The sequence below is a fragment of the Carya illinoinensis genome, chromosome 10, assembly GCF_018687715.1.
Source record: "Carya illinoinensis cultivar Pawnee chromosome 10, C.illinoinensisPawnee_v1, whole genome shotgun sequence".
Lineage (NCBI taxonomy): Eukaryota > Viridiplantae > Streptophyta > Magnoliopsida > Fagales > Juglandaceae > Carya > Carya illinoinensis.
Window position 1 is genome coordinate 30,978,371 of NC_056761.1, and position 12,659 is coordinate 30,991,029.

The following is a 12,659-nucleotide window of genomic DNA, read 5'->3' on the forward strand; positions in this document are numbered from 1 at the left end:
TATGATAGTTCAGCAAAATTTATTTCAAACTTTTTTATTTTTTCTTTTATAGAAGATTGGTATAAGTTAACCAAGTGCATAGCTGTACGACAAGCACGAGACCAATGTCCAGTCATACCACATCTATGGCATCCATCTTCATCTTTCTTTACAAATTTGTTTTGAGGACATTTGCCATTTTCTGAGTTGAACCACTTCTGATGGTACGGTGTATATCTATTATTATCCCTTTTAGTGTGGTCACTTCTAGGATCTCCACTTCTATAGTTTTTCCTACCACGTCTACACTCTCGGTTTCTTTGAAAAGATGCACCATTCACTTCTAGAAATGATGTAAATCTAATACCATTCATTTCAGGGAATGATATAGAACCAGTAGGACGTGACTAGTAATTTCTTAACAAAAACTCATTATTTTGCTCAGCTAATATAAGACAAGATATAAGTTCAGAATATTTTTTGAACTTTCGCTCTTGATACTGCTGCTGCAGGAGCACATTCAATGCATGAAAAGTAGTATATGTCTTCTCTAACAAGTCATCATCAGTAACTTTTTCACCACATAATTTCAATAGTGAGCTAATTTTAAAGAGTGCAGAGTTATACTCACTAACACTCTTGAAGTCTTGCAACCTCAGGTGCATCCAATCATGACAAGCTTTTGGGAGGATTACAGTTTTCTGGTGTTCATATCTCTCCCTTAAACCATTCCACAAAATAAGATATTTCCTTGTTAGATACTCAGTTTTTAATTCTTCATGAAGATGGTGCCGAAAGAAAATCATTGTCTTAACACGGTCATGCAGGGACCATTGATTTCCTTCTTTAATTGTATCTCTCAGGTTCATCGCATCCAGATGGATCTCAACATCAAGGATTCAAGATAAATAATTTTTTTCAGAAATGTCAAGAGCAACGAATTCCAATTTTGTAAGATTTGACATTTTCTACATATATAAGTCAGGAACATAAGTATGTTTATATTATAAATAAGAAATACATTCACAAACTTAAGAGAATAAACATAGAGTTTTCATCAAGTAATAATGAGTAATGTAACTTTTTATATAAACTACAAAAATATATTGAAAAACTTATTTGAAGTAGAAGACTACTAGTTTCAAACTCATTAGAACCTTCGTGCTAATAACGTGTTATGAAATTAAAAGATAAATGATATAAAAAAATAGAGAGAATATTACAAGAGAAAGAGTTGTTCTTCAATGCAAAACTTGATGATATACAAGTGAATAATACCCATATATATAGAAGTACAAAGGAGTAGGTATGATTCAATGGTCTTAATTATAGGCTAAAAATAGATCTTAATTGATGGCTTCAATGGTCTTAATTGATGGTTTCAATAGTCTTCATTAATAATTTCAATAATCTCTTGATGATATACAAGTGAATAATACTCATATATATAGAAGTACAAAGGAATATGTATGATTCAATGGTCTAATTATAGGCTAAAAATATATCTTAATTGATGACTTCAATGATTTTAATTGATAGTTTCAATAATCTTCATTAATAATTTCAATAATCTTCATTAATAATTTCAATAATCTTCATTAATAACTATATAATAAAACCATTTTTCATTTTTCGATAGTCGCAATATCTTTCTCTGTCATACACAAGCTGAAGTCGGCCACACGTGAACCTATAATTCTCCGACTCTACATCATGAACGCACACCACATGTGGGGTCCAGTTTTTGTTCTCACGTAGCTGAAAGGGACACAAGTGTGTTTGTTCCGCTTCACTAATACCGACTGGTTTGCTTCCTTTCACTGTCTCTGCTCTGTTTTCCCTTCGCCTTCATAACTGTTGACTTTGTCTTTTGCAATCCCAACGACTACCTTGGATTATTTTATTTCATTTTGATTTTTTTGTAATCCCCACACTTCTCAGATGTGACTCTTTCTTTCAATTAAATTTCGTCTTAATTTCTTATTCGATTGATGTGAACACTGATCTAATTTAAATAAATTTATATTCAAATAATTAACAAATAAATATTTTTAAAATAAAAAATAATAATTAAAATCGTAAATATATAAATATCATATAATTGTTTTAAAATAAATAAATAAATATAATTTATATAAAAAAATTAACTTTTTAATTATAAATTTTATTTTATTTTTTAAAATAATTATAAAATATTTACGTATTCTACGAATATAAGTAATATTATCCATCATAGCAGAGTGTTGAAGATCTTAAACAAAACAAAGCAAACAGATATAAAATGAAACATATACATTAATTTTCATCAAGATCTTAATCCTGTCACGTGGAGCTTTGACTTAGCATTTAAACGCTGGTCTGGGAATTTCATTCTGTCTCCAACAACTGTATGACGCGGATTCGAAATCTCTGAAGGAAGGTTGCTGTGTGATAATCTTAACAACCAGTGAGATTTAAGTCAACTCGATCAATGTTTTTATCCATAGGATTAGATTTTAACCAACCCTGTTTTGTTTGTTTAGAGTTTGTTTATATATATTTGGTCACGCAACGCACAAATTATACCAAAATGGCATCATCCATCGTTTTCCAGGACAAATTTGTAATTGTCCTCTCTTCCACCATGACATCTTTGAAAACTCTCGTTCCCTTGCCCACACTCCAAAGAAAAGATCAAAATTGAACACGAAACCAAAACACGGGAGGTGAACATCCATGTCCTGGGCACTGTTTTCAAATTGTTGTTTGGTAATGGTCCCTGTCTGGAGAGTGTCAAGACTCTTGCTGGTCCAAGTCTTGTAGACTCGCAACAGTTACTTCAATGTCTTGTGCCTCCAAACTAGAAGCATGCGTGAAATGAAGGAGCCTTTTAGGATATGTAAAATGATTACAACCCAATATAGTCTCTCGAACACAGAAAATGTCCCACAAATCACTGGCACTTATGGTAGGACTTTTCAGCAAGACAAAAAAAAGGGAAGAGAGATGCCAAGCAAACAATGTCAACCAAAATTCTTAATGGACTGGGGGACTGAAAAATGGAAGCAAAACAGGAATCAAGAACGATCAAAGCTTGCAACCCAAAAAACAATGGATGTCAACTTCAAGAATGGTAAAAGGTCAGCACATGAACAAAGGATTCTGATCAACCAGCTGTACAATTGAAATGAAGGTTTGCTGCTTTCTCTACATTACTACATTGTCGCTGCTTGAATCCATAAGAATTGTTAACCTCCTTGCGGCTTTCGTGAAGTCACTGCAGGAAGAAATAGAAATTCATCATGTAAGAAAAGTGTTGGTTATAGAAGGAGCTAATGCAAGAAAAACAGGCAAACGACTCCCACCTGAATGGCTCATCACCTATTTGTTTGGCTACCCCTGTATTATCCCGGTAAAGCACCTGACTCAATGTCTCAGAATTTTCTATGCCAAACATGTCGGCTAGTTTTCTGTACAATTCATCGTACGATCCAAGTAATGAAAGGTCAAGACTGCGACCCACATCCTCTGATTCCATGAAGACTTTACAGTGACCAGTCTCCAAATCGTGCTCCGCTTCTTGACGGTTTTCTTTATACCATTGAAGAGCTACACAGGATGAGCGTTCAAGTAAGCCTTGTTGATGAAGGGCACATCCAGAACCATCAGAAAAATTTGTCACTTTATCTCCATTTCCATCTGATGAAATATATTCAGTACGAAGAGGTGAGACTGTATCAGCAGAGCAGCTCAAAGAGATCTGCTGCTCTGTAAGTATTGGTTGACCAAAGAGCACAAACTGTGGTGTCTTAACATCATCAAGTTCCTTTGGAGTCTGTGTAGAATGTGCCATGGTTAGCAAGCAAGAAACATTCTCACTTATGCTAGGCTTTTGAAACATTGAGTTATTTGGGGCTCTAGCGGGTGTAGCAGTATGATCAAGTGGCGGGAAACCAGCCGGAAACAGACCTGACTGCAATTTATTGAGGTGGAGATCTGATAAGGATAGACCATAATGAGCATGCCTGGCTCCCTGCATGCCAGCAGGAGTGTTTTCGGGTAGACAACTAAAGGGACCGCCGGGCCCAAGGAGGTTGCCGGAAAATGTCGGCATTGGAAGTTGACCATCAAGGGGGAAATCCGGGTGTTGTGGCAGTCTTAGCTTCTTCCGTGGTGGTGAGAAAGGTGATAGATGCATGGCTGGCATGTTTGAAACCAATTCCACCAGCCATGGGCTGACACGTTTCACATTTTGGAGCAAGTCCGGTTCATCCCATGTAACCTACAATTTTGATTTCGGCAAATAAGAAGATTAAAGGAAAACAAAACTGACTTGCATATTGAATTTTGGGCAGAAACCAGAGAACAGCCGGTTACAAATGAAATTTTCTTTTTGTTCAGACAAAATACATGTACATATGTCAATAAAGTTTCACGAATCAGCCTCATCAAATCAAGTACATCATAACTCTAGTTTTGCAGGTCTACTATTTAACACTCCGAATATCTTATGGCCAGCTTAAATATTTATCAAACTATCACTTTGAAAGAGTTTGTTCAGAATAACTACTGGAACATATATTTGTGAACGATCAATTAAGACAGCATGAAATTTCAGATGATTATGCACCAAACCTTTGGAATGTCTATCAAAATTTTATGGGGATATCCATCTGGCAGTATAAATAACAGAGAGACTAGTTCTTTTATAAATTGGTACTGATCAGCAAATTTCTCCAAATCCAAATTCATTGATCCACAATGCACATCGGAAGAAATGCTAGAATATCTGGTCAAGGAAACCTCTCATGTTCTTCCCCAAGAGCTGCATGCATATTTGATATCTGGGAAACTTGATAATGCCACGTGATCAATAAATCAAAGATTTAGTCGTTTACAACAAAGTAATAGCCGAAGAACCAACACAAGGGAATAATACTTAAAAACAGTATAGAGTTGCAAAATTTCCAAGCAGGATAGGTCTTCCAGGAAAAGTAAAAAATAAAAAATTGACAGAGGAACCATTTAGCAAAGCCAACTGAAAACTGAGGAGAAGAGGAAAACTGAATCTTCAGCGAAGCTGGAGCACAACAAAAAGAAAAGGAAAAAGAAAAAGATGGGAGTATAAAATAATGGCCAAGGGAAACATCATTTTGATTTTCACTCTTCTGCAGATAAGTGATATGGGAGACACGAATTTGTGCTAATAACAGCACATGGAAATGGAAACGGGGGCATAGGCACGAAGTTTTGTCCGTACACATCAACGAGAACAACAACAACATTAGAGGAGAAAACCACACCGCAGTAACCATTATTACAGTGTGCGCTTTATATCGAAAGAAATTCAGATTACGAGATGTGATAATACCTGGAGAAGCCTCCAAGGTGAATCGGGCCATCGCATGGGATCAGCAACCTGAACAGAAGAAATGGTTCCCATGAACCAACTTATCCGTGAGGAATCCTCAGTTTCAAAAGGCATCTTGAACCTCATTCCCGAACACCACCGGATCTGCAATGCTGCTTTCAGCAATGAAGCTTTCACACAGAACTCCGGCGTGCTCGCTCGAGGGTAGTAAACAACCTCAAACGACTTCCCATTGGCGGCAAGGGTTGCAGCTTCAATAACTGATTCGGGCCTCACTTTTCCCCGACCAATCAGATTCCCATTCGAGCTCGAACCGTTTCCATTTCCATTTCCATTTCTCATTAGTTTGTTCTCATCATCCCTCAAGAATGCCGAAAACCCTCCATACGGCACCGCGCAATTCCCACCTGCTGGGTTCCACCCAGAAGCCGTCTCTGGTCCAACGCCAATTCCCCTCTTGGCTCGTCGAATGCCAACACAAAGATCGCCATTCTCTGCCCTCAAAAACACGATCGAATCCCCCGCAACAAGCTTCTTATGGTTCACAAAAGTACTCCAACCCGTGGTCAAAAGATGCCGCCGAGGCGTTCCCCTATAGATGTGCCTGAACTTCCACTTCTCGCCATGAACATCCTTAGCTAAAATGGTCTGAACAGGGGGATCCGCTGAATAATCCAACCGCGGAAATATCGTCTCCGCGCAGTACCGCGGAACAGAGAATCCCCCGCCATTGTTCGCATCCGACTGCGTCAGTGTTTTCGCGAAAGACGCCGGTTTTTCTTGTGCTTCGGAACCGTTAATCCCTTCAATTCCATCATCTTCAAAGTCCGGCTCATTAGCATTCACCGGAACCAGCTTTATCTTCGCGAAAACCTCATCGCTCTCAGGATCAGCCATGTATTTCACTGCACAAACTCGGCAGGCTATAAACGGCGCAACCCTTGGGCAGCTCCGGAAATCGACGTTCCCGCAGGTATGCTCGGCGTGGCCCTGAGGGAAGTAGAAGACCTTGGCTTTTACTGTAGGCATTTGAACCATTCCACCAGCGCAGGCATGCCATAGCTGAGGATCTAAGCACTTGTCCACCTCCTTTAGTTTCTCTTTCGAATCCATAAATGTTATCATTTCAGTTCAGGGATTTTACCGATACGCAGTTACTTAACGAATTCTCAGTTCATGAAAACCCCTCTTCTTGTCGATGATGATCTCTTTGTAAATTCTGCAACCAAGGATAAACCTCCATAATTTGGTCAAGTCCGTCATAAAATTTGGAAAACAACAAAGAAAATTAAAAGAATAAACGAAGGAAAACAGAATTAATGACTTTAATCATTGAAGTGCTAATTTTCGGCAATTAATTTACCTTACAGAGCTTGGAATCTGCGTGTGCCACTTGGCCACAGTGAACCAGATAAAAGCCCCAGAATCTCCTTCGTAGAACCCCTAAGATTCATACACAGGATTCGAACGGAACCCAAAACTGAAAGACGTAATTCCACGGAATCTTAACATTGCTGAAGCTTCATTTCCCTGAATTCAGTGATGGAGTTGTAAGTAACCTCGCGCCCCCTTCCCTCGGCTCTCAGCAACCTCGAACATCGAAATCTAGGACAGAAATCGAAAACACCTCCACTTCTGCTTGCACAACCCGTCGTAAGTTATCGTTTGGACTTGAACGAACGATACACACCGTTTTTCACAACCTGCTTCCAATTCACCGAGTCTCAAAGCAGAAAATCGCACACAATCTTTGGTTCTAGCTTCAAAAGAGCAAGATCTGCCCCGAGCGCACACTCACACAATTGCTGTTCTCTTACACCCACCGATCAAAAAGAAAATAATATTTTTTTTTTCTCTTAAAAAAAAGAAATCCCGAAACAGACTACAGAAAAATCTCTGGAGCGAAAACTGCTCCTACCTCTCCGCAAAATTACTCACCTACCAAACTACACCTCCAAGTCGTCGTCTTTCTTCTTTTTCTTCTTTCTCAAAGCTTCTATGGAAGAGTCGATGGCCGACACAGGCGCAGATAAACATCCATAGAAAGCAGCAGCAACTTTTGGATCATGGAAACGACGAGAAGCGCACACAGAAAAACTAATAACAGAAACAAAGGTCGTTTTAAACTTTTAACAAATTTCAAGTATTGGTCGTGGTAACTAGTACTGATACTGTTTGTTTATGTCTTCTTCTCTCTCCTTTTTTTTTTTTTTTTAAAATAAAAACCTGATTTTTTAGATTTCTGACCTTTTTCTTCGGATCTGAATTAATTCTTTTGTATCTTCATGTGCCAGCAAAAACAACTTACCCATCGAAAATCTTGTCAATTTTACTTCATTTAATGTTGGTACAGGAATAGAGAGTTTCTTGTACTGTTTCATAGTCTTGATGATTTAATTTTAAAAAATAAAAATTATATTCTCAAATTGGTTTATAGAAATATTAATGTTTGATTTGGTAATTAAGAATTTTAATTTTAAATTTTAAGATGAAATATTAAAATATTTTATTTTAATATTATTATTATTTTGAGATTTGAGAAAATTATATTATTTATTATATTTTATATAGAAATTTGAAAAAATTGTAATAATGAGATGAGAATTTTAAGTTTGAGATAAGAATTTTAGAAAGCCAAACCGAACTTCAAAATTTTATATGTAGTCATTTTTATATATTCATTATGCATTTCGTTAATGTGATTAGTTGCGTCAATTTTTTTAATATAAAATAACTGTTTTAGCCAATCACATCAGTGGAATGGGTAAAAAATATGTAAAAATGACTGTATGTAATAGAACTCAATAACATGAGAGATTTGGATACAAAAAGCATTTTACCTAATTTTATTTCATCTCATCTAATTATTATAATTTTTCAAAATTCACATACAAAATACAATAAACAATTAAACTTTTTCAAATTAATTAAACAATTAAAAAGTAATATTTTAACAATATTTTATTCAACTTTCAACTTTTATTTCAACTCATTTCATATTAATTCACTATGCAAACCTCTCTTAAGGTAGATGTGAGAATTGAAATGAGATGAGAATTTTATGAATAGTAGTAAGATAATTTGTTAATGATAGTGAAATAATTTGAATTGATTATTTTTTAGGTCTTGAAAAGGGAGAGAGAAAAAGTTGAATAAAAACTATTATAAAGTTAAATTATTGTAAGAATATATTTTTATAATATTATTTTTGTTTAGGGATTTAAAAATGTTGGAATTGTTTTTATTTTTTATTTGAAAATTTGAAAATTTTGTATTTGAATTATATTTGAGAATAAGATTAGATGAGATAAAATGAGATTATATGATAATTTTGTGTCTCAACTCATGCTCCAAACCTGTCCTTTATGTGTGTTTAGATAGTGAAATGAGATGTAATGATTTTAACTTTTTAAAAATTTGATAAAGTCGTGAATCTCACTAATTATTGAAAAATAGTTTTAATTATTGGATGAAAAATATTATAAATATATTAAAAATAAGTAACATAGATTGTTAATTTAACAACTCATAAATATTTTAACTTTCTCAAAATATATTTTTATATTATTATCTTATGACATATTTATTATACTATATTTTATAAAATTTGAAATATATTTTTCTAATTATATGTTACAATAAAATAAAAAATTTTAATAGATAATTATATATATTAAAAATGTGGTAGTTAGTGTTATGAAGCATTACTATAGCATTAGTTGAAAAATCAAAGATGGGTAAGATTTTGTTTCCATCTATTTGGGTAGGTAGATGAAAGATGAAATACAGCTCAAATGAGATAGTTTGTATTTCATATGGGCATCCAAACCTAGCCTTAATGTTTTATGAGATTTTCGAAAATGTGAGACAAAAAATTAAATAAAAAAAATATTATAAAGTTAAAATGTTGTTAAAATAAGATGATATAAAAAATTTGAGATGAAATTTTATTTTCCAAACAATCCCTTAAGCCGAAAATTATGTGACGACGTAGATTTTTTGTGTTTGAATTGAGTTTCAACTGGAACCGACAGTCAGAGAACATATGGATACAAAAGATGAAATATTTTTAAGGATGCTACCATCCAAATTTGCCACTTGTTTGTTGTTTCTCTAATATTTTATGACTTCACAACAAATCATTATTGATCATTTATTCCATTCCCATTAATCTAATATATTAGATTTTATTAATTTTAATATTTATTTCTGAAGCTACGAGATTTTGAAGGTAATCGCGAGTGATCGAGCATGGGATGAAACACTTCTTTGGCGCTTGGACGAGTCATGTTGCGGCTTTCTAAAGCGAGGCAGTCGTTAACCAGACAAACTAACCCTAGTTAAATCTTAGGCCGTCTAAATCAACTAGAGTTAGTTCTCCCCCGGGTTAGGTTTAAGGTTAATGCTGGTATTTGCCCGGGGACAGAATGGTTCTTAGAGAGTTACTCTCCTTTGTGGCGAGTGAAGAGCACGCATCAAATCATTTTACACTTAATATTTAATGATATAATATTTAATAAGATTTAGCCATTTTTGGTAACTAAAAATGTTGGAAATAAGGGAGAATTTTGAGAATTTGTTTGAGATTAATTTTGTGGAAAGAGAGAAGATTTTGAATAAGTCTTTTTTAAAATAAATTGTTTGATATGTTAATGATTATATAATGATTTGATGAAAAGTTAAAAATTTAAAATAGAAGTGTTTTTTTTTTTTAATTTAAAGATTTTGGTTTGATTTGGAAAAAATTTTCTAATAAACCAAACATGGCCTTAGATCCGAATTATTTATATAGCTTTTTATTTATCAAATAAAAATATGAGTTATAATAAAACTTATCTTCACGCGTCCCATTTTATGATTAAGTTGTTGGCAAAGATAATAAAATAAGAAGTAATCATAAATCTATAATTATTTAAAATATTAATTTTTATATGATTGATAAGAATACAACATTTCATCATGCATACCCTTTTTTTAAAGATTATCAGCTTCCTTTCATTGTTGCGACTTGCGAGGGCAACAAAAAAATATTATAAAAGCAAGAAAAATGATATCTCTAGTTTTAATACATACAAGTTTCACCCACCCATTAAAAAAAAAAAAAAAAGGTGGGTTAATCGAGAACTTATATAAAAAAGTTTTTTTTTTTTTTTTTTTTTTTTTTTTTAACGTTGGATTCCAGTTTTTTTTAAAAGGGACTGCATAAGATTTATATACTCTAAAACTGTATTTAGAATTACTAAAAAGGTAAACTAGTAATTAACATGACTTGATATGGTATGTTAAATTGTAAAAATATATTTTAATGGATAAAGGGAATGTTTGGAAACAGTTTCGATCTCATCTCCTTTTCTTCTCAAAAACAAATTAATCAAATACAAACATTTTTAAAAAAATAAAAACAATTCAATCTTTTTCAAATCTCAAAATAAAAATTATATTCTAACAATTTTTAACTTTTTATAATATTTTTGATGAAAATTTTTTTCTCTCATTTCTCAAACTATCTCACTATATTCATAAATTATCTTATTACTATTTATAAAATTTTCATCTCATCTCATCTCATTCTTCAATAATCTCGTAACTATAATAAACTTTGGAGGGAATATAATGGAGTGGATATAAGCTATCACACGTCCATTCGGTAATCCTATCAGGAGAAAATAAGTAGAGTTATAAGCCAATCACATTGTGAGTATCTAAGGTTATTTTTAAGGTGGGTCTCTTAATTATTACAATTTAATCGTAAAAGGTATTCTGTTTTTATTACATTTACTCTCTCACCCTATTTAAGAAAGACTAGCAACTAATTCACTATTATTATTATAAAGAAAATTCTATACATCATACTACAATCTCACTTTTATAAGAATCATTTAATAGTAATAAATATATCACATCTTATATAATAAGATAAAAGTGAGATGGTTGTACAGTATATATCATCACTCTTATTATATATAAAAATTATTTTGAAGAGAATAATGTTATACTGCTCTATTATCTCACTTTTATCAGACTTTATAAATATTATTTTTTTCAATACTTTTGAATTATCTCTTATATATATATATATATATATATAACTACTACAAGCTACACCATCATCCTACACTTGCCATGTTATGATGAATGATATTATCCACCAAGAATAATTTTTTTAATTTATTAAAAAAATAAAGATGATCTAAAAGTGTAGTTTATAAAATATTCCTAAAGGAAATTGTCCAATACAATCAATTATGAATCACTGCTACACACACATACATACATTTACATTGAAGTCTATAATTTAGTTTTGAATTTTAGATATATTGCAACAAATACAATAATTTTATATTATTAATATTAAGTAATTAAGTAGATATTAGGTTAACAACAAAGAAAATTGATAGCGACTCTTTATATAATTAAGTTTTAAATAAAAAGTATTATTATACAATAATATATAAAAGTAATATCACTTTAAATAAAATGTATAAAATATAATTATAAAAAAATAATAAAAATAATTGTATGGATCATTATTCAACAAAATAAGATATACAGAATTTGGGAGATATTAGCGGGATTTCATAAGAAGGGCAGTGCTAGGGCAACCGAGAGATGTCCCGACACTACTCACCAATAGTATATTTTGATTTTTTAATTTTATGTAAATTGTTAAGTATTTTTTAAATCCTTTTAATCTTTTAAAATAATCATAAATTTATTAAAAAAATAATTATTTCAAAATGGAGAGAATTCATATGGAGAATTCATAGGTGGGTTTAGCCTTTTTCTTTGTATGAATTTGAGAGCTAAGAGCATTAGTACTGGCCTATTAGAGTTTGGTCAAAATGTGACTGGTTAAATTTATATTAAATAACAAAATTTTCAAATCTATGATCCTTACTCTATTAAAATATTGATGATTTAGTCCATTTCTATTATTTATGATCCTCCAAACTTTAAAATTTTAATAAAAAAAATTTCAATGTAGTGCAAACCTTAAAAATGGAAGACAGTAAAGCAAAGGAAAAATTACAAAACCTACTTAGTTTAATTTCATGATTTAGAAAAATTAAAAAATGTTCATTAATTTATTAAAATGTTAAAAAAAAAATCATGCAATCGAAAGAATTTTACGTGACAATGAAGATCAAGTGGCTCTAGCAGTAATAATTGATGTTTTGTTTCTCACAATGAAAAAGAGAGAGATGACTAAAATTAAAATAAAATTATTGGGTTTGGTGAATAAAATTTGTAAGCAACTTAAAAGTATAATTTGGTCAAAATTTGACTTTAACCACGCTACCGCTACTTGACAGACGCGTGGGAATCACAA

The 12,659-nt window shown here is 32.4% G+C and overlaps 1 protein-coding gene across 1 annotated transcript; it reads right to left on the reverse strand.

Moving 5' to 3' along the window:
- Positions 1–2,831: 2,831 nt before the first annotated feature.
- Positions 2,832–7,470, reverse strand: LOC122279376 (auxin response factor 18-like). The gene is made up of 4 exons (XM_043090005.1): positions 6,693–7,470; positions 5,330–6,548; positions 3,324–4,240; positions 2,832–3,235 (listed from the first exon to the last, which is right to left on the reverse strand). Exons 2-4 carry the CDS (start codon positions 6,452–6,454, stop codon positions 3,166–3,168), a joined length of 2,112 nt encoding a protein of 703 aa, XP_042945939.1. The 5' UTR covers positions 6,455–6,548; positions 6,693–7,470; the 3' UTR covers positions 2,832–3,165.
- Positions 7,471–12,659: the final 5,189 nt, after the last annotated feature.